General features: G+C 34.3%; 2 protein-coding genes and 1 long non-coding RNA gene across 3 annotated transcripts; all 3 read left to right on the forward strand.

Moving 5' to 3' along the window:
* Positions 1–11,367: 11,367 nt before the first annotated feature.
* On the forward strand, positions 11,368–13,187 carry LOC128279336 (putative disease resistance protein RGA3). Its single transcript, XM_053021467.1, has 2 exons — positions 11,368–12,936; positions 13,182–13,187. The coding sequence occupies exons 1-2, from the start codon at positions 11,368–11,370 to the stop codon at positions 13,185–13,187; spliced, it is 1,575 nt and encodes a 524-aa protein (XP_052877427.1).
* LOC108472264 (putative disease resistance protein RGA3) lies at positions 13,162–14,992 on the forward strand. Its single transcript, XM_017773767.2, has one exon. The coding sequence runs from the start codon at positions 13,342–13,344 to the stop codon at positions 14,953–14,955; it is 1,614 nt and encodes a 537-aa protein (XP_017629256.2). The 5' UTR covers positions 13,162–13,341; the 3' UTR covers positions 14,956–14,992.
* Positions 14,993–19,786: 4,794 nt separating this feature from the next.
* LOC128284368 (uncharacterized) lies at positions 19,787–20,740 on the forward strand. The gene is made up of 2 exons (XR_008274798.1): positions 19,787–19,917; positions 20,334–20,740. It is a non-coding gene; the product is annotated as an uncharacterized LOC128284368 (long non-coding RNA).
* The last annotated feature ends 2,220 nt before the right edge of the window (positions 20,741–22,960 follow it).

Consider the following 22,960-nt stretch of genomic DNA (forward strand, 5'->3'; position numbering starts at 1 on the left):
TAAGTTGAGCTCTCGTGCTCTCTCTCAAATTGGACTGTGGTGGAATCACAAATGTAGTATATGATGATGGTGCTTGGTCTTTGTTTGAAAAAATAGCATTCGAGCAAAGATTTACAGACTCAACGAATTCAGCCTTGGTATAGAAATAGGAAAGCAGCTTTTGAAAAGGTGTCCTTAGTATAGAAATAGGAAAGCAGCTTTTGAAAAGGTGTGGTGGAGTTCTCTTAGTGATAAGGACAATAGCCGGTATGTAATCTAAAAAAGCTGAAAATGGGTGGTTTTCTTTAAAAAAAAAAACTGAACTTGCTAGAATATCCTTAGAAGGTGACATTTTACCAGCACTTGAGTTATGATCTCTCTCATCTCATTTGAAGCATTATTTTGTTTATTTCCGATTGTATCCAAAAGATCTTGTGATTGATATATGAACACTAGTTCAATTTTGGATTGCACATGGTTTCATAAAGCAATCAAATCCAAGTCAATTTGAAACTATATGAATCCCATAGCTCACCTAATGATTGATTAACAACTTAGCTTAGCTCCATTCTATTACCAAATGTTGAGGACGAGAATATGGATGCCCTGCAACTATTGCAACCCTTTTTTAGCTTGTTACAAAACAACTCTACTTATATCCAATGCCTTCTTTTTTGCATAATAATGATATTTTATAAGAATAAGTTATCCTAATAGCTTAAATTTACAAGGAGATAAAATGTACATATTCTAAAAAATATTAAAATAATATTCATTGAAATAAAAGATATAAAAATATATATGTTGAATATCAACACAAACTTGTTGAAAAATATGTTTGTTTGAGTTTATTGCGATGCAGCTTTTGTCTTTAGTTTCTAGGTACTAAGTCTAATCTTATGTATTTTGTTAATAGGAAAATGAATCCCACATTACTTAGAAACAAAATGCAAGAGATTATAAATTCATATAGAACGGATGAAAGTGTCTAAGTGTTCAGGCTGTTAACATTAATGATTAATGGCAGACAATTTTAATGGCAAACAATCCAAGTGGTGCAAGTTTAGCACCCTAAAGTTGACTTTGAAAAGGTGGCATGGGATAATTTTTTTTTGGTGATTGAGATAAGGGCTATTTATTTTTTTGGTCCTTAAACCTCAACTATAAATAGGCCTTCTCATTTCTCATTTCAATTCATCCCAACCAATCTTTCTCTCTTAGTTTTCTCTCTTCTCCCATTTGAGAATTCTTAAGGAATTCTATTTGTTTGTAATATTTTGGAGATAGTAAAGTTATCATCTGGTGTTAGTGCCCGAGGACGTAGGTATAATTTACCGAACCTCGTTAAAACTCTTGTGTTCTTTTTTGTCCTATTTTTCTTTCAATATTTGAGGGTATAATAGTAGTATTTAGTTGTGCTATTAAATTACTATACAAGGGATATTCTGACTAAGGAAAGACTTGGTATTTAAGAGATCCTTGTGATCCACCTCTCTTCTCTGGGAATTGAACTTTGTGTGATTTTTTAGTACAATAATTTACACGCTTCCTACCCTATTGGAACAACAAGTGGTATCAAGAGCCAAAGGTTAATCGTAGTATGCTTTGTGGTTGCAGTTTAAACTGATCTTCCACATCAGAAAAGATTTCCTTAGGTATATTGAAAGATTATGGAGAAAACGGTCGGTGTAGAAGCTTCAACATCGTCCATGTGGACAAGACCGACAATTGCAAATGCAAGATTGGCCGTGGAGATCTTTGATGGCACGGGCCATTTTGGTATGTGGCAAAGTGAGGTTCTAGATGCCCTTTTTCAGCAGGGTCTAGACATTGCCATTGATGAAGAGAAACCAGATGATGTACAGGAGAAAGATTGGAAGGCGATAAATCGGTTGGCATGTGGCACAATTCGATCATGCCTTTCTCGAGAGCAGAGGTATGCTTTTTCAAAGGAGACTTCTGCAAATAAGTTATGGGTGGCACTTGAAGAAATTTTTTTGAAGAAAAACAGTCAAAATAAGCTCCACTTGAAGAAAAGACTATTTCGCTTCACTTACGTCCCAAGTACCACAATTAATGATCACACCACCAAATTTAATCAGTTAGTCACTGATTTGCTAAATATGGATGAGACATTCAAAGATGAAGATTTGGCTTTGATGCTGTTGGGGTCACTTCCCGAGGAGTTTGAGTTCCTAGAAACTACTCTACTTCATGGCAGGAGTGATATATCTCGAGCGAAGTGCATGCGGCCTTATACGATTATGAGCAGAGAAAGAAGGACAAACAGAAAAACTCAATCGAGATCTGAAGCTTTAGTAGTCCGAGGTCGTTCATACACTCGGAAGAAAACTCGAAGGGAGATCAAAGTCAAAGTCCGGACTTAGGAAAGATGGATGTGCCTTTTGTCATGAGAAAGGCCTTTGGAAGAAAAATTGTCCAAAGTCAAGAATAAGGAAAAGTGCTGTAGATGCTTGTGTTGTAAAGCATGATACCGGTGACTCGAACTATCACCGGTTGCATCATCATCGTCGTTCCATTCGGATGAATGGATATTGGATTCGGGTTGTACCTATCATATGTCCCTAACCGGAGTGGTTCTCGATTTAGTTGAGTTAAATGGAGGAGTTGTTTATATGGGCAATGACAATGCTCAGAAAGCTGTTGGGATAGGTTCAATCCAATTAAAGAATCAAGATGGATCGACTAGAGTTCGACCGATGTTGATGACGTGCCCAGTTTGAAGAAAATCTCATCTCATTGGGAGCCTTGGAATCCAATGGTTCGATTGTTACTATGAGAGATGGGGTTTTGAAAGTGACATCTGGCGACTTGTGATATTGAAGGGCATCGGAAAAATAACTTGTATTACTACCAAGGTAGTACAGTTATTGGAGCGATCATTGCAGCTTAGGTAACAAAGAATTGGACTCAATGCGGTTGTGGCATATGAAGTTGGGACATGCGGTGAAAAATCCTTGCAAATTCGCAAAGCAAGGATTGTTGAAAGGTGCAAAGGCTTGCAAATTAAAATTTTGCGAGCATTGTGTTCTGGGAAAGCAAAAGAGAGTGAAATTCGGCACTGCTATCCATAATACAAAAGGTATTTTGGAATATATTCACTCAGATGTGTGGGGGCTTTCTAAAACACCTTCGTTGGGAGGAAAACACTACTTTGTTACTTTTGTTGATGACTTTTCCAGAAGAGTTTGGGTGTATACCATGAAAACTAAAGATGAAGTGCTTGGAGTTTTTCTTAAATGGAAAATTATGATCGAAAACCAGACTGGCAAGAAAATCAAGCGGCTTAGGACGGACAATAGAGGGGAATATAGAAGTGATCCGTTCTTCGATGTGTGCCAAGAGTATGGTATTGTTCGACACTTCACAGTTAGGGATACACCACAACAGAATGGAGTGGCAGAGCGTATGAATCGAACATTACTGGAGAAAGTTCAATGTTTGTTGTCCAATGCTGGGTTGGGCAAGCAATTTTGGGCTGAGGCTGTGACATACACTGGCCATATTGTTAATCGTTTGCCATCATCTACACTAGAAAGAAAACTCCTATGGAGGTATGGTCTGGAAAATCGGCTACAGATTATGATTCCTTACATGTGTTTGGATCCACTGCATATTACCATGTGAAGGAATCAAAGTTAGATCCGAGGGCAAAGAAAGCTCTCTTTATGGGAATCACTTCTGGAGTGAAGGGATTTCGTCTTTGGTGCTTAGACACAAAGAAAATGATCGGTAGTAGAGATGTTACCTTTGATGAATCTGCCACATTGAAAAAGGTAGCAGATAAAGATATTCAGACGAGCGATACTCCACAGCAGGTGGAGTGTACTCCAAAACAGGTGGAGTTTGAGCAGATGGGGATTTGCCCAGTTAATAAGTCTAATTCTCCAGTCACAATGGAGGAATTAGAGGTTGAAGAGGTTCGACCCAAGAACCATTAAGTACACGAACCGATTGCAGCTTGCAAGGCCACGGAGAGAAATTCGTAGACCGCTCGATGATCGATATGGTGGCCTCACGCCTTCTCGTTGTTGATGATGATATTCCTATCACTTATCAAGAAGCAATGCAAAGGTTAGAAAGTGATAAATGGAAAAGCGCCATGGATGAAGAAATGCAGTCTCTCCGAAAGAACAATACTTGGGAGTTGGCGCAATTATCGAAAGGTAAAAGGGTAATCGGATGCAAGTGGGTATTCGCAAAGAAAGATGGATCTCCTAGCAAGAAGGATATTCGCTACAAGGCAAGACTGGTAGCTAAAGGCTACGCTCAGAAGGAGGGAATTGACTACAATGATGTATTTTCCCCTGTTGTGAAGTATTCCTCCATTAGAATTTTGTTAGCCTTGGTAGCACAGTTGAATTTAGAGCTAGCTCAACTTGATGTTAAGACGGCTTTCTTGCATGGTGAGTTAGAAGAGGAGATCTATATGACTCAGCCCGAAGGATACACAGATGCTGGTGGTAGAAATTGGGTTTGTAAGCTGAACAAATCGCTATATGGATTGAAGCAATCCCTGAGGCAGTGGTACAAGCGATTTGATAGCTTTATGAGAAGGCAGAAGTACACAAGAAGCAAATATGACAATTGTGTGTATTTGCAGAAGCTGCATGACTGATCTTTCATTTATCTACTCTTGTATGTTGATGATATATTAATCGCTTCGAAGAGCCAAAAGGAGATAGATAAGCTGAAGGCTCAGTTGAATCAGGAGTTCGAGATAAAAGATCTAGGTGAGGCCAAGAAGATTCTCGGTATGGAGATAAGTAGAGATAGACAGAGAGGCAAGCTTTGTTTGAATCAGAAGTAATATTTGAAAAAGGTATTACAATGTTTTGGTGTAAATGAAAACACAAAACATGTAAGTACCCCACTTGCTTCTCATTTGAAACTTAGTGCTCAATTATCTCCGAAGACTAAAGAAGAAAGAGAATATATGGCAAAAGTCCCATATACTAATGCAGTTGGGAGTTTGATGTATGCGATGGTGTGTCTGTGCCCGACATTTCACAAGTCGTTGGAGTTGTGAGTAGGTATATGCATGATCTTGGAAAAGGACATTGGCAAGCTGTGAAATGGATTCTACGGTATCTTCGAAAAACCGTAGATGTTGGTTTAGTTTTTGAGCAGGATGAAGCACTTGGTCAGTTTGTAGTTGGATATGTTGATTCCGACTTTCTTTGGTGATTTAGATAAACGTCGCTCAACTACGGGTATCTGTTTACTCTTGCTAAAGCCCCAGTGAGTTGGAAGTCTACCTTACAGTCTACAGTAGCTGTGTCTACTACAGAGGCAGAATATATGGCAGTTACAGAAGCTATTAAGGAGGCTATTTGGCTTAATGGATTGTTGAAAGACTTGGGAGTTATTCAAAGTCACATTAGTCTATATTGTGACAGTCAGAGCGCTATTCATTTAGCGAAAAATCAAGTCTATCATTCAAGAACCAAGCATATCGACGTAAGATATCACTTTGTGCGGAAAGTCTTTGAAAAAGGAAAAATTCTACTTCAAAAGATTCCGACAACGGATAATCCCGTAGATATGATGACCAAGGTGGTAACAACAATCAAGTTTAATCATTGTTTGAACTTGATTAACATCCTGAGAATTTGAGCACCTTCAGGTGTATAGCGCTCGAGAGCGCATTTGGAGCACTACAGAAGATAGCTTTATCGAATTAGGGGAGTTGAAGGAAGTGTGTGAAGATGTGATTATCCTAATCAAATCTTCAAGGTGGAGATTGTTAACATTAATGATTAATGGCAGACAATTTTAATGGCAAGCAATCCAAGTGGTGCAAGTTTAGCACCCTAAAGTTGACTTTGAAAAAGTGGCATGGGATAATTTTTTTTGGTCATTGAGATAAGGGCTATTTATTTTTTTGGTCCTTAAACCTCAACTATAAATAGGCCTTCTCATTTCTTATTTCAATTCATCCCAACCAATCTTTCTCTCTTAGTTTTCTCTCTTCTCCCATTTGAGAATTCTTAAGGAATTCTATTTGTTTGTAATATTTTGGAGATAGTAAAGTTATCATCTGGTGTTAGTGCCCGAGGACGTAGGTATAATTTACCGAACCTCGTTAAAACTCTTATGTTCTTTTTTGTCCTATTTTTCTTTCAATATTTGAGGGTATAATAGTAGTATTTAATTGTGCTATTAAATTACTATAGAAGGGATATTCTGACTAAGGAAAGACTTGGTATTTAAGAGATCCTTGTGATCCACCTCTCTTCCTTGGGAATTGAACTTTGTGTGATTTTTTAGTACAATAATTTACACGCTTCCGACCCTATTGGAACAACACAGGCATCTAATTTTTTTTTTTAACTTCATTCAAACTACTCTGTAGTCAAGGGTTGAATTTGCTCTCCCTCCTTTTTACATGCGATTGGTGTTTTTCTTTTTACTGAGGTTGCTGGTAGTGGATTTGGTTATGGTGATGTTCGGGTTGGCTGGGGTTTTGGGTGTGAGGTTGACGGTAGGTGCAAGCTGATGAAGTAGTGATCTGGGACTCTGATTTAGTGAATGGTGTGTTGGTAGGGATGGAGTAGAGGTTGGAGCAGTTGACGCTGGTGAAGATGGGAGAGGGAGTTGTCCTTGGCAGTGTGGTGTTTGGTGACTTTGACTCCATCAACAGGCTCAAGGTCATATGGACCAAATTGTAATTTTTGCAAAATTTGAGAGGATTTATTTTTTGTAAAAATCACATTGTTTCATTTTTTTTATAAATTTTTAATTATTTTGTAATTAATAAAATATTGTAAAATATATATTCAAAATTATATAAATCTAAAATTTATGGTCAAAGCCAAAAAAAAAAAATAGCATAAAAATAAAAGGATCCTACATTACCCAAATAGTGAAAATGGATCCAAATTCAATCAAAGTCCTCTAAATAATTTGTCCAAATCAACATTGAGTCAGAATTTATTATTTTCTTTTCATTTGAAAAATTAAACTCAATAATTAATTGGTAGACTTAAATAAATTTCGGTGTCTACAATATATATATATATTTTTGTTGTTGTTTTATGGTCCTTGAAAATTTATCTTTTTCGGGTGTCTACACTATTCGGTCTATAGACTATAAAATTGAATTTCCTTTGTTGCTCCTACTAATACAATTTCTCTGCTTATCATCTTTCATAATATATGGGAAATTTTTGCAGTAACCCATCATAAAACTTTTTCTTTGAAAGGCATTAGCCAATTTCAAGAAATTATATGCAGAAAAAGAGGAGCTAATAATTTATGTAATTGCTTTACACTTTAAATAAATCATAATAATCTCAAAATGTTTGCATTGTACTGTGATGATTCCTCTTGAAATTGCAGCTTATACCAAATACTAAAATAGTTACACCAACATGGAATGACAGCTTATTCATACCACTCTTTTCTTTTCTGATAAAAGGAGATTGCATTCAAGTTGGAGAATGATGATTTCCTTATCAAAATATTATTCTTTTTATATAGACTATAAAATTGAATTTCCTTTGTTGCTCCTACTAATACAATTTCTTCGTTTATCATCTTTCATAATATATGGCAAATTTTTGCAGTAACCCATCAAGAAATTATATGCAGAAAAAGAGGAGGTAGTAATATTTGCATTGTACTGTGATGAAATCCTCTTGAAATTGCCGCTTATACCAAATACTAAAATAGTTACACCAACATGGAATGACAGCTTATACATACCACTCTTTTCGTTTCTTCTATTTTTCTGATAAAAGGAGATTGCATAATTTTCAACAAAACAAAAAATGGTAATATATGTCGTAAGTTTCCTTCTAATTTCCAATTGATCTGATATAAAGGGAAGGGTGTATTTCAAGAGTGATGATATATTTACAAACTAAGTATAGCTTATATGCTATTTAACAGATTGTTGGAGGTATAATGGAGCGTGCAATGTCGTCGCCAAGTAAGTAAATTGAATAGGGGTTGGAAGCTAAAGGTTGATACATAAAACAAGGAGAGGGGGATATTTCTACTTCAAACAAGACCCCAAATTTAGCATCTTGAGTTGTTAAAATTCGCCATATTCTTTTCTTAATACTTTTTTATTTGATTCAATAAAACAAGATTTAGTTTAGTGTGAAGTATTTTGGTGGTTCATATGTATGAGTGAGTGAACTTTCAATTCAGGGGCATATAATAATAATTTAGTTCAATTTTGATGCAAGCCATGCCTTTTCCCTATGAAATAATTGGTCACCTTTTTTTTATGTTGATTTTGAGAAAAGCCAAAGGGGAAAAGAGTTAGCAGAGACCATACCTTCTACATTGTTAATCTGCCAAATTATTCCAACAAAACAAAAATGGTAATACTATTAAGATAATAATATTTTATAAATTTCCGTAAATGGTATCATATAAACGTTTAAAATAGCTTTATACATATGATGATAAGATAATATTTAATTTACAATAATCTCACCATAACAGCTCATAAACACCACTAACATAAAAAAATAAAGTTTAACTAATAATAAACAAATGAAAATATAATTATAGTCATAAGATATAGACACGATTTTAATTGTCACCCAAAAGTCAAACTCATAATATTTAATTTCAAGTCAATAAAATTATGGATATTATAATAATTGTTATACAAAAGTCAAAGTCAGCAAAGCTCAAGCACATGATGGGAGTGATTCCAATGAATCGGCTCTTTATTTTACTAAAACATGGTGTACATCATAATTCCAGCGCAACCAAGCTAATTTGAAAACTGTGCACAACTTGTGCTTCTTTATTCAATATGCATCGTGTGCTATGTCCAATATCAAGTAACAGATATTGAGATTTATATTTATAAATAGCACATTATATAAAGTTGCGTTTAGTAAGAGCAAGTGTTTCTACATTTGTACACTACTTGATCTAAAATAGATAAATTTTAATAATTGAGGATAGGCACAGTGATATTGCATTTGAAAATTTGTTATTTCGTTTTACATGGAGCTTAAGTAAAACTTAGTCCATCCTAGACCTTATATATATAGATGATTTGTTTCGTAGGTGATGTGTGGATTTAAATTACTACATATGTTTAGTTTTATTGTTATACACCTTTTAAGTGTTGATTTTCAATTGCATAGCTAAAACGAATTGAGAGAGAATTTACTTCATTGTACAAAGGTGAAGTCACATCAAATGTTGAGGGGTTGATAAATTATTTCTTTTCAATGTAAAGTATACAATAGATTTAAGTCTGGACAAGACTCCACAGACTTGGAATAAATTTCGAATTGTGTAAATATCTTGATTGTATTTTTTATTTTTACTTTTGTATGTATCAGCTCAAGAAAAAAAAATACATTTTTCTCTTTTGATGCTCCAAATAAGATTCCAACACAAGAAAACACAACTAATTATCAAATAATTTTGTGTACATTGTATACACTATCATTTAATGAAAGGGATTCACGAAAGAACCATTAAGCAATTTCAAAGATTTAGTTGTACTAACTAGAAGACAATGCAAGATTGAGTAATGAATCCCATAGCTTCATCTCGTGATTGGTTTGAATGCTTAGCTTAGCTCAAATCAATTACCAGGTGTTGAGGATATGAGAATATGGAGGCCCTGCAACAAATACAACCCTTTCCAACTTGTTAGTGCTTCAATAGAAGCAACTCTTAAAAGCTTGAGAAAATTAGAGAGAGCTTACCCTCATATATTTATAGAAGAAAATATGACAGAAAACATTTAAAATTTTTAATTTTACACAAATCCCAAAGAAAAAGACTAGGGAGAATATTAAAACTACTGACGAGGTTCACTCTCTAGTTTCTTTTTTCCTCGGCACCCAATCTCTAATTGCAGCTAACCATATTAAATAAACAAGAAACTAATTAAATTCACATTTTGATATTATTTTGGTTAAAATTTTTAAAATCAGAATGGTAGTCGAATCAATCATGCATATCAATTTATTTGTACAATTAAATTAAATTAAATTAAGGTTTTTAGATATAAAAGTTTTATATTACAATAATTAAATTTATAATTTTTATAGATTTTTTAATTATATATTAATTTATTTAAAATGTTTTCAATTTTAACTAATCATAAACACTGTATTAGTAGAAATTGTTAACGCCGATCTTAATTATCTTTATTTATTCACCTTTGAAGATTACATGGTCCCCTTAATCTGTTTTCGTTAGAGAGGATTAATTGTCAAATTGCTAATGATACCCATGAAATTTGTTTAGATCTATGGGTTTTATTCATTTTAATCCTGAAATTTCCTTCAGTTTTGGCTATTGTCAAATTGGTTTTTTTAAAATTTAAAAAATATAAAATTTTCTATAAAAGAAATATTTTATAATTTTCCGCAAACGGTATCATATAACTTCTAAATTTAATAATTTTTAAAAATAAAATAACCTTAAAATATAAAATCCAAATAAACATTAAAATTAGGAAATTTGTATTAGGTAAAAACCTTTTGTAGTCATTCAATTTAATAAACGAATAATTGGTGAATCCAACTTCGGCTTTGATAAAGAAGGATTTACTCGTTGTTTGAGTTTACGGATTAATGGAATATTAAATACATTCAAAGGGAGAGGAATCAAGTAGTTGACTGCATCGTCAAGTTGGCTTCTCATTCGACTACTGAAGTACAAGCTTTTGAAGATATACCTGTGCAGCTTGAAACATTTTTATGTGCCGACAGAGCCAACTGCTCGTTTTTAGCTTATGATGATCTAAATTAGTTTTCTTTTGTATTGTTTTTTTCAAAAAAAAAAAAGGATAATTTTTTAATATATGTATGCCTTGTATAATCATAAAGAAAAGTAAAGAATAATATAACGATAACATATAGCATCAACGGTTGCCAATGAAAATAGCTTCATACATATAAATAACGATGTTAAGATAATATTTAATTTACCATAACAACTCATAAACACCACTAAGATAAAAAATGAAGTTTAACTAATAATAAACAAATAATCATAAAATATAGACACGATTTTAATTGTCACCCAAAAGTCAAAGTCATAATATATATTAAGTAATAAAGTATACTTATAGACATGATAATAATTGTTATACAAAAGTCAAAGTCAGCAAAGCTCAAGCACATGATGGGCTCTTTTTCTTTAGTAAAATATTGCGTAGATTATAATTCCAGCACCAACTAAGCTAAATTGAAAAGTGTTATCAACTTGTGCTTCTTTTTTCATTGCATCATATGATTTATTAATGAGTGGGTGGTGAGACCCTATATGTATTTATACATTAACACCTGCGTTTCATCTTGTTCCAATCATTTTCATTTTACTCCTCTTGTAGTAATCAAACAGTTTTTGCCTTGATTTCAGTTTGAACCAACAATGGCCGAAGCAATTGCTTTCGACATTGCCAAAGAGCTCATTACTAAGTTGAGCTCTCCTGCTCTCTCTCAAATTGGACTGTGGTGGAATCTCAAAGATGACATCGACGGCCTCAAAAGCACCGTCTGCACAATCAAAGCTGGGCTTCTTGACGCAGAAGAGCGATCCGTGACCGATAATCTTGTCAAAGATTGGCTTGAAAAGCTGAAAGATGTACTTTATGATGCCGACGACTTACTCGATGATTTCTCTGCCGAAGCTTTGCGGAAAAATCTGGTGAGTGGGAACAAGCTGACGAAAAAGGTACATCTTTTCTTCTCAAGCTCAAACCAGTTTGCTTACAGTCTCAAAATGGGTCGGAAAATTAAGGCCATTAAGGCGAGATTAGCTTCAATTGAAAGTGAGTTCAACACTTTTCGCTTCATGGTGCGTGACCGCCCCGCTGAAACATCTTTCATGACTAAAAAGAGGCAGGAAACACACTCTTTTGAGCGTGAAGATGAAATAATAGGGAGGGATGATGATAAAGCAGCTCTTCTAAAACTCGTGTTAGAGTTTCAAAGTGAAGAGAATGTTTACATCGTTCCAATTATGGGGTTAGGAGGGTTAGGGAAGACTGCTTTGGCCCAACTTGTCTATAACGATGAAATGGTCAAAAATCATTTTGAGTTGACGATGTTTGCGTGCGTTTCAGATGTTTTTGATGTGAAAATTATTGTAGCAAACATTATCAAATCTATAACTAATAAAGCCCCTGATCAAAATCTTGAAATGGATCAATTGCAAAAGCAACTTCGAGATAAAATTGATGGGAAAAAATATTTGCTTGTTTTGGATGACATTTGGAATGAGAATGAGCAACAATGGTTAAGCTTAAAGAAGTTATTAATGGGTGGGGCTAAAGGGAGTAGGATAATAGTAACTACTCGATCCCTAAGGGTAGCAAAGATTGCTAATAGATGTGAATCCCATGTTTTAAAACTAAAAGGCTTGTCAGATGATGATGCTTGGTCTTTGTTCAAAAAGATAGCATTTGATCAAAGATATGCAGATTCGACAAATTCAGCCTTTGTGGAAGTAGGGAAACAAATTTCAAAAAGGTGTGGTGGGATTCCCTTAGTCATAAGGGTGATAGCTAGTGCGTTATCTTCTAAAGAAACTGAAAATGAGTGGCTTTCTTTCAAAGATAGTGAACTTGCTAAAATATCACAAATTGAAGGAGAAATTCTACCTACACTTAAATTGAGTTATGATCATCTTTCGTCCCATTTGAAGCATTGCTTTTCTTTTTGCCGATTGTATCCAAAAGATTATGAAATTGATGTACAAGAGCTTGTTCAATTTTGGATTGCACAAGGTTTTGTAAAGCAATCAAATTCAAAGCAATCTTTTGAAAAGATTGGGTTTGAGTATTTTAAAGAATTAGCTGAAAAATGTTTCTTTCAAGAAGTAAAAGGAGACTTGACGAAAGAAATTACATGTAAAATGCATGACTTAATGCATGATCTAGCTAAATTAGTAGCTGGAACAGAAAGTAGTACTGTAGATTCAAATTTAAGTACAAGTGAGGTTGGTGAAAAATGTCGCCACATATCAATTACTGCCTCATTAATACCATTGTTTAAGGGAAAGAAGTTGCGAACTTTGTTATATTTTTCAAACATGGGATCTCAAAATTTGAGCGACGAAATTTGGGATCTAATAATTGCAAATTGTAGATGCTTGCGTGTATTGGGATTAGATTATTTAAATCTTAAGACAATTCCACGCTCTATTTACAAGTTGAAACATCTGAGATATCTTGATCTTTCTAGAAATAATTTTAAGATTCTCCCAAAGAGTATTTGTAGAATACAAAATTTGCAATCTTTGAAACTTGACTTATGTCTTGAGCTTGAAGAATTGCCGAAGAAGATTGAAAAATTGGTGAATCTTACCCATATTGGGTGTGAAGGTTGTATTAGTTTAACCCGTATGCCACGTGGAATAGGAAAACTGAGTTCCCTTGAAACGTTAAGCATGTTTGTAGTGGATAAAGATGGTTTCCATGGCAGTGCAGATCTAAGTGAATTGAGTGCGCTTAACAACTTAAGGGGAGAGCTAACAATAACAAATTTGGGATTCGTAAAAAATTCGAAAGAGATGTTTAGGGCTGCTAATTTGAAAGAGAAGAAACATTTGAGATCGTTGGTTTTAGAATGGAATGATGATGATGATGATGATGACGACGACGACGATAAGTTACTTGAAGACCTCCAGCCCCATCCTAATCTCAAGGAGCTCTGTATCAATGGATGGAGGGGTGATGCCAAGTTTCCGAGTTGGCTTTCTTTGCTCACGAATCTTGTCAATATTGAAATATGGGGTCCTAGTAAATTCAAATATCTACCGTCCTTTGCTAAATTGCCTTGTCTTCAACAGTTGGATATATTTTATTTAACTGAGCTCGAGTACATGGATGATAATGGCCCCAATGGAAGACAAGGAAACACAGAACCATTCTTCCCGTTGCTTAAGGTTCTCAAAATCTGGCGCTGCCCAAATATGAAGAGTTGGTGGAGGGCAACAGAAGCAATTGGTGATGATTCCAACGAGGACGACACAACAGTTATAGGAACATCAACCATGGCATTTCCTTGCCTTTCCTCTTTAGAAATTGAAGATTGCCCTTTGACTTCAATGCCGTTGTATCCTTCACTCGATAATGAGCTAAAGCTGGTGAAAACCAGTTCAAGGGCGTTAAAACAAACCCTTAAGATGAACATCACCAGTATAACACCATCAGGTTCAATCTCTTCTATTCCTCTCTCCAAATTGAAATCTTTCCATGTAGACTACATTGAGGGATTGGACACTCACATGCTAGATAAGTCCTTTCAACATTTCACCGGCCTCAAAAAATTAACAATAGGAGATTGCAAGGAGGTTGATTTCGTGGGCATGCAATGGGAACTCCTTACGAATCTCTCTCATTTGGAGATTAATAATAATCCGCAGCTGCTGTCTCTCCCCTTTTGGCTTCAACATCTTGTTCAATTGAAAGGATTAACAGTAGGAGATTGCAAGGAGGTTGATTTAGAAGGCATGCAATGGGAAGCCCTTAAGAATCTCTCTCGTTTGGAGATTAAGAATATTCCAAAGCTGGTGTCTCTCCCCATTGGGCTTCAACATCTTGTTCAATTGGAAACATTAGAAATCCATAATTGCAGTGGATTGAGGTCACTCTTTCCTGTGTTCCAACATCTCACTTCCCTTGAAGAATTACGAGTAAGTCACTGCGAGGAGCTGGAGCTATCAGCAGCAGACTTCCAAATATTCCAACATCATACAAGCCTACGCTATCTAAGGCTGGAAAACATTCCAAAGTGTCGGCATCTTCCGGAGTGGCTTCAACATCTAACAAATCTGCGATGTCTTTATCTCATTGATTTGCCCAATTTAACATCGCTTCCGGACGAGATGCGTTGCCTAACCAAATTGGAAAGGTTAGATATATCTGAAGTTCCTCAGTTGGAGGAAAGATGTCGGAAGGAGATTGGCGCTGATTGGCATAAGATTGCTCACATCCCACGCATTTGTTGGGAATAGGTTGTCATCGGAAGGACCTTATTTGCTCATATCCGGTACATTCGGTTGTAATCAGGTTGGTCCGTTCTTTTCATTTATTTATTTTTATGACATTTTTTGTTGAAGAAAAATTTGAGTGGTATATTTAGTCTCCAACTCTTGGCTCTCATGCCATTTTTCATTCAAGTTGGATACTGTTAATTTCCTTGTTCAAATATTATTCTTTTGACATCGTGTATAAATTGAAATTCCTTTGTTTTAATCCTAAAAAATCATTAAAGGTACCCAATAGACATTGATATGGAAAGGCCTATGAAGCTTGCACGCTGCCCTTCAAAATGGTTGTACTATATGCTCTGGTTTGTTCATTTTCCAAATTTCATTCGAATTTCCAATTGATTCGATTAAACCTTCATAATATTTTGCTAGTTTGTGCAGCAAGCCATTGGAGACTAGTCTGGGGAAAGATATTTGTCAACTTCAACAATTTATATGCATAAAAAGAGGTGCTAATTTATCCACTTGCTTTATACTTTTAAATCATAATAATTTCACAATTGCAATGATGTAATAGAACCGCATGGTTAGTGCTTCTTTTCTTATCTATCATTTCCCAGGCTTCAATTTAAGGGCTTCTAATAATTTAATTCTAAAAAATCTTTAAAGGTAGCCAAAGGACATAGATGTGAAGACGCCTAAGAAAAGCTTGCATGCTACCCTTCAACACGGTTTGTTCATTTTGCAAATTTAAGCACTTACCTATCATATGTATATAGAGTTTTATGTTTTTTTTTCCCTGGAAAAAATTGTCCTGTTTCTGTCTTAATTTTGGTTAGTTTTTGGCTGTATTCTTCCGTAGAGCAGAGCATACACTACAAGCAGCAGAGACCATACTTTCTGCTACGATTACTTTATCTGTCAAAATATTCCAACAAAACAAAAAGGGTACTATATGTCATCAATTTCATTCTAATTTCCAATTGATCTGATAAAAATGATATAAGCTGTGTATTGTAAGAGTTGTAATATATATGCCAACTGATTACTATCTTAGATGGTACCTATGCTATTGACAGAGGCATTAAAATTTATCTAATTGTTTTATACTTTAAAATCATAATAATTTGATAAATGCAATGATGTAATAGGACCGCATGGTTAGTGCTTCTTTCCATCTCTCATTTCATAGAATTCAATTTAAGGGCTTCTATTAATTTAATTCTAAAAAATAATTGATGTGGAGAGAGAGGCCTATGAAGCTTGCATGCCACCCTTCAAAATGGTTGTACTATATGCTCTGCTTTCTTCATTTTCCAAATTCAAGCACTCACCTATCATATGTTTATATATATTTATGTTCTCTCTTAATTTTAGTTTTTTACACTGCAAGAAGCAGAGACCACACTGTCTGTTACAATTTGTTAATCTATCAAAATATTCCATCAAAACAAATATGGTGATATATGTCATAAATTTCACTCGAATTTCCAATAGATCTGATAAAAATTATACAAATTGTGTATTTTAAGAGATGTAATATATATGCCAACTGATTGCTATTGACAGATGATGATGGTGATGCCCTATGTTTGGCCCTTTTGTAAAACTTGCACTGGAATATCACAATGGCTTTGTGGTTAGCCACCATTCTTGCACATACTATAGACTTCTATTTAGTAACTGTAAGTGTTTCTTTTACATTTGGTCACTGCTCAGTCTAAATGACATAAATTTTGACATAATTTGTATTGGCATTTATAATTTGCAGGCTCATTGTTGCTATATAGAGAAAATTGATGGGCTAGAAATCTAGAATCCACCTTGGAGACCTTGATATCCTTAGCTCGCTAAGACACCCTGCCATTACCTACGTCCTTTCTTTCTTTGGAGGATTGAGATGTCTCATCGCATTGAGATTCCAGAAGAAATGCTTATGTAAATCTTGGTTGATCCTGGAGCTTATATATATATAGATGATTTGTTTTGTGGGTGATGTGTGGACTTAAAGGAACACTTAGTGAGGGACTATTATTTGAGCGCCACCTTATGAGTGTTGATTTTCACTTGCATAACTAAAGTAAGTTGAAAGAGTGTTTACTTAATTGTACAAAAGTAAGTTGAAAGAGTGTTTACTTAATTGTACAAAGGTGAGGTTGCACCAAGTTTGGAGGGTTGGGCATAAATCATTTCTTTGTACTGTGAAGTTCATAGTGAATTCATCTCTGGGCAAGGTCCCGCAGACGTAGGACGAGTTCCGAACTGCGTAAACATCTTGGTTGTGTTCTTATTTCTTCTTTAATTTTACTTTTGTGTGTGTCAACTTAAGAAAAAAAATACATTTTTCTCTCTCTGTGTTTCAAATAATGTTCCAACACGTGGAAACAGAATTAATTATCAGGCAATTTTGTGTAAGACTATCATTTATTGAATGCTTAGCTTAGCTCTCTTTAGTTACCAAATGTTGAGGATGAAAATATGGATGCCCTGCATCTGCAACAATTACAGCCCTTTTCAGCTTGTTACAAAAAACTATACCTATAACCAATGTCTTCTTTTATCTTCCATTAACTTTTGTATTTTAGGAATTTTCTTTTCATTTTGCATTAGTTTCTTTGTTGAAGAAGAAAATATTGGGTAAAATTAATATTATATGAATTAAGTTAGCTTAGCTCAACAACTCAAGTTTGCAAGGAGAGAATAAAAGTCTATATATGTTTAATTTGTGCCTTGTGAGCTATTTTCAATTGAACTAAGGTAAAGTCCATTAATCCTGTTGATTATATATATTCGAAGCTTCGCTCAGGACCATTGATAAAAGTTAAATTTTCTTTTGTTTCAAATTGATAGATTCTAAATTGTGCTCCGATGAAAACGAAGTTGTGGACTATATTCAAAGAAGTGAAAAAGGGGAGGTGCTTGGGCAAAAAGAAATTGGCTCGTGTTTGAACATTTAAGGCTCGAGCTTGGCCCAACCCATTTTTTAGTTTGTAATATTTTATATTATGTAATTTATAAAAAATAAAAAATAAATCTATAATACAACTATGATGTAAACATTAAAAAATGTTAAAATATATATATTTTTATAATATATCAAATGGTGAGAAAAATGTTAAACTATATATAAATTTTTTTATTGGTCTAATAACAAATTCACCCTCCAATAAATATTAGATTTTTATATCAACTTTCTTTCACTCATCTAACGGCAACTAATAGGAAAGTGATAAAAACATTTAATTTCGAAAACTTTAATGATTAAATCGAAAAAAATAATAGTTAAATGACCAAAAAAAAACAAAATTAATAATTTAGTGACTATTTTTGTACTTTACTTTTTTCTTTTGAAGGAAAACGAAAGTATTGTTCATAAAAGGTACGAACAAAAAGGTCTAGGGACATAAACATCACCATGAGAAAACGAATCATACACATACACACACAAAAAAAAAATCAAAAGACAGCACCTACAAGTACATCACCATGAGAAAACTACAGCAATTGAAAGGAGATTATGTTCTGATACAAATGGAACATTGTTGTTTCATTTTAATATCTAAGTTTATTCTACGGATTCAAATATTTCATTAATTCATTAACGGATTGTTAATGTGGCACATTAGCCCATTGAATGACTAACACGTGACCTTTTTTTACTTTTGACTAAAGTTTAGGGATCTGTCTATTATTAGTCCAACACATTTTTTTCTCCCTTCTCTTTCTCATCACTTCATTCCCCGAAAAGTCCTGAATAGTGTTTTAAATTTTATACTTCTACAAATAAAACAAACAGTTCCTTTCTTGCGATAACTTCTCAATCATTTACTTTACACTTCTCTCCATCTCTCAAAAATGTAAATGTTAAATAATATACAAGGGCTAAAAATATTTGTTAAAATATATAAAGGAAATTTTAAATAATGTATAGGATATAGAAGGATAACAAAATTACATAATAAAATATAATCTTAAAAACACATATAATTGGTTTACAAAACATACATATGCATAAATAAATTTAAAATAATTATTTGTAAAAAGAACATGCACTTAATAATGCATTTAAAATTAAATTAATTTTATTATAAATTATATATAATAGACTTAAAACATACTTGTATGTGCCAATATATATGTATATGTATAATAATAATTTAAGTAATATGTAAAACATGCGTATAAAACGTATTAAAATAACAAAAATATGTATTAAAATGTATGAATAGATTCAAAAATATGTATGAAATAACATAACATTAATAATGTACATAAAATAAAGTTAATTTTATTATAAAGTATATATATAAATATAATGATGTATGAAAACATTTATATAAGGAAAAATATGCAAAATGTGACGATAATATTACAAAAAAAAATGTACAATAATAAAGAAACAATTACCAAGGTAGTTTAAAACGTACAAATAAGTAATCAAGAATAAAAAAAGGCTATAAAATAAAAAGACTTAATTAGAATTAAACTAAAACAAAAGGGATAATTTGAAAATAAAACAATAATAATAAAAAGGACTAATATGCAATGCGCGCAAATGCGTAGGGACTCAAACTGGAAATAATCCAGATCCTGAAACGCTGTGTTACATTGCGGACTAAAATGAAAACGCGCGCAAATTATGAAGCCAGATTTAAAAAAAATAAAATAGAACAAATGAAGCGCAATTGAATGCTCGCATGAGGGAGAGGATCTAATGTGCAATTTTCCCATTTCGAACAAAAGGGTGCAGATCCGGCCTACTAAACGGGTTGACACGCGGACCTTTCCCTTTTCAAACGGCGCCGTTTCAACATTTGTTAATTCCCATTTATTTCCTTCTTAAAACACCGCCAATATTTAAAATAAAAGCTATTAACCCAATTCGTTAGGGTTTCATTTGGCAAGCAGCCGTCGAACCACCATTTTATTTGGTGACCGACAGTTCTTAGGCAATGGCCAGATCTGGTACACGCCCACAGAGATCCGGTAAGCTTTTCTTTTTCTTCTTTATTCTGTTTTTAAAAAAAAAACTTTAAATCCCTGTTATTTTTTAAAGAAAGATGAAAAGAAAAAAAAAGTTCATAGAGCAAGGAAATTTTTCATACTGTTCAACCCCTCGCCCTTACCTCCGCATCTATGAGGTATTCGAGCTCCTTATCGGTGTCGATTTACATAAAAAATTTGAATCAACCAAAAAAAAAAATAAATCAACAGAGAAAAAAAATTTGAAATCACCTTTGCTATCTTTGATTGCTTTTTTCTCTATTCTGTGTGCGTAACCTTACAAATGATGAAATCCCTTGGCTTTATAGCCGAAGGGATAAAAATGATAGAAATAAATAAAAAAATACAATATTCTTTGTTTTATTTTTGTTTTGTTGTGCGTTCGTCCCTTTTTGCAGGTACGGGGTGTGCGTGGCACGTGTACGGGGGCTGTGTGCTGGCGTACGGAGGCGTGGGCATGAATGCAAAAGCGCTAGAGCATACGAAGGCATGGTGGCCTGGTTGCGGCGTGAGGGGGAGAAACCCTAGGTTTCTGGTGTTTTAATTTTTTGGGCCTATCGAGCTTGTATTTTTGGGTCTAGGTTTTAGGTAGTTGGGACATTTAATGGATTGTTAATATTTGGATTTTTTTGTTTATTTATTATTTTGGTTTTGATATGGACCCGAAAAAATTGGCTCATTTACAATTGTATTATTACCGGGTGAAGTATGCATCTTGAACCAGAAAAGGTGGCCATGCAGCTTGAGACCAATAGACAGAAGCAGAAACTTACTGATGCTATCCGATTTTAACTCATTTTGGTTACCTTAAGTTCATAGTTTGTAACTTAGTTCTTTGCTACCAATTGTTGGGGATTTGAGACACTTTATCCGGATGAAGTATGGACTTCAGTCTGGAGCTTAAATAACATGTAATGAATCCGGATGAAGAATGAAGAAACCTTGAGAATCAGGTCTGGAGTTTTTAAGTAAAACAGAAACAGAATTGAAAAGCAAAGAAAAAATAAGAAAAGGAAATAGAGAGGATATTGAATGAAAAAGATGATGATTTTTCATTAATTAAAACATTGGCAAACTGCCATTACATATATCAAACATAAGATGATCATTACAAGTCAAAATGCTACCTAAACATTTACCTAACACCACTTAAACCATTAAAAATTGCTAAACTAGCTTGGACAAGTTGCTTTGCTGAATTTTCAGCCAATCAACATCTAAAATACATCAAAAGATTTACCAACTAAGTTCTAAAAGAACTAAGTTACAAACTATGAACTTAAGGTAACCAAAATGAGTTGAAATCGGACAAAGATCAAGAAGTTTCTACTTACATCTATTGGTCTCAAGTCGCATGGCCACCTTTTCTCGTTCAAGATGCATACTTCACCCAAGAATAATACAACAGTTTGATCTCTTTTTTACAAATGCATACATGGCTCTGACCGCTTCTTGACATGTTGAAATTACATCTCGCATGCGTGCCAATTTCAAACTTCTCATTGGCTTGCATGCTGTAAACTCTTGTTCTTTAAGCATTCTCTGATGATTTGGTTTACTAAATCATTTTTCTCATCTCCTTTTGCTTCCAAATCTCTTTGAAGGTCCTCGACCATTTGCTTCAACTCTGATTTTTTATTCTCCATTTCATTCAATCTTTCGGATGACTTTTATTTCTTTCTCTCAAACTGTAATTCCAGTTTTATCTTCTGGATATGAAGAGATTTCAGCTGCTGCTGAAATGTGTTTACCTCATCCATTAAACTCTGTACTTGATTTGATGCTTCATCACCTTCAAATGCCAAATTATCTTCCAACAAAGCCTTCTCAGCTTGCAACGTCTCCTTCTCTGATAGCAAATTATTTACCTGAGCAGTCAAGTTCTTCATACCAGATAATGATTCACTGTTATCATCCTCAAGTTTCTTCATGAGAATAAAAATTTCTTTTTCTCTCTTTTCTAACATTATTTCGAGTTCTGAAATGCGGGATTGGAATCCTATATTTTGTTCTTCCAGTTGTTCTACTTCACTTGCTTTATTCTCTAACTGCTCCACCATATCTTTAGTAGTTGCTTGCAATGATTTCAACTCAAGTTCCAAGCTAGTTACATGTGCCTTTAATTCTTTTATCTGAGCAGATGATTGATTCCTATGCATATCATGCACCTCTTTGAGTGTCAAAAGATTCCTTTCTTTCTCAACTGAATTAGTGAAATTTTCAACCAAATCTTCTTTGGTTAGCTGAGCCATTGACTTGTAGTTGGCATGGCTAAGCCTCTTGTGACATAGCTTGGGTTCATCTACAGTAGTTGTGTAGGCAGTATCTGGACTCTTATTCCAATCCACTATAAAACTTTTTTCTGTCATAGCTACTGTCATGAGCTTGGATCCACTTGTATCACTAATCAGGCATTCTTTGCCTTTGAATACAACTGAATAGCCTTTCTCAAGCAGTTGAGCAATGCTAAGAAAATTTCTATCAATTTCATGCACTAACAAGACATTTCTAATAAGTTTGGTACCTGTAGGAGTGTTTATCAGCACATCTCCTTTGCCTTCAGCTTTGATGAAGTCTCCATTTCTGACCTTCACATTTGTTTTGAAGCTTCTGTCTATTAACTTAAAAATGCCAGCATCAGGGGTCATGTGGTTTGTGCAACCACTATCTATCAGCCATCCTTTTGTGGCTTTTCTTTTAGCAGCTGAGCAAGAAACTGTAAAAACTTGTTCTTCTTGGTCATTGTCTTCTTCTACTACTTGAGCTTCAACTCTTGGCTGCTGGGGTTGGTTGTGTCTTGGTCTGTCCTTGTTTTTGCAAACCCTTTCTATATGACCCATCTTCTTACAGAATCTGCACTGCACATCAGGCCTGAACCAACATACTTCACTTGGGTGACTTACTCTTCTGTAGTGTGGGCAGGGTGGATATCTTCCTGCACCATCTAATTTAGGCTCGTTTGACCAAGTATTCTTGCCTTTGTAGGCAGAGGTGCTTGAGGCAGACTTGGCTTTGGCTTGAAAGG

Source organism: Gossypium arboreum, chromosome 11 (genome assembly GCF_025698485.1).
Source record: "Gossypium arboreum isolate Shixiya-1 chromosome 11, ASM2569848v2, whole genome shotgun sequence".
Classification (NCBI taxonomy): Eukaryota; Viridiplantae; Streptophyta; class Magnoliopsida; order Malvales; family Malvaceae; genus Gossypium; species Gossypium arboreum.

Excerpts from the sequence above, each read along its gene's own strand:
- LOC128279336 (XM_053021467.1), top strand. The coding sequence starts at position 11,368 with ATGGCCGAAGCAATTGCTTTCGACATTGCCAAAGAGCTCATTACTAAG.
- LOC108472264 (XM_017773767.2), top strand. The coding sequence starts at position 13,342 with ATGCCACGTGGAATAGGAAAACTGAGTTCCCTTGAAACGTTAAGCATG.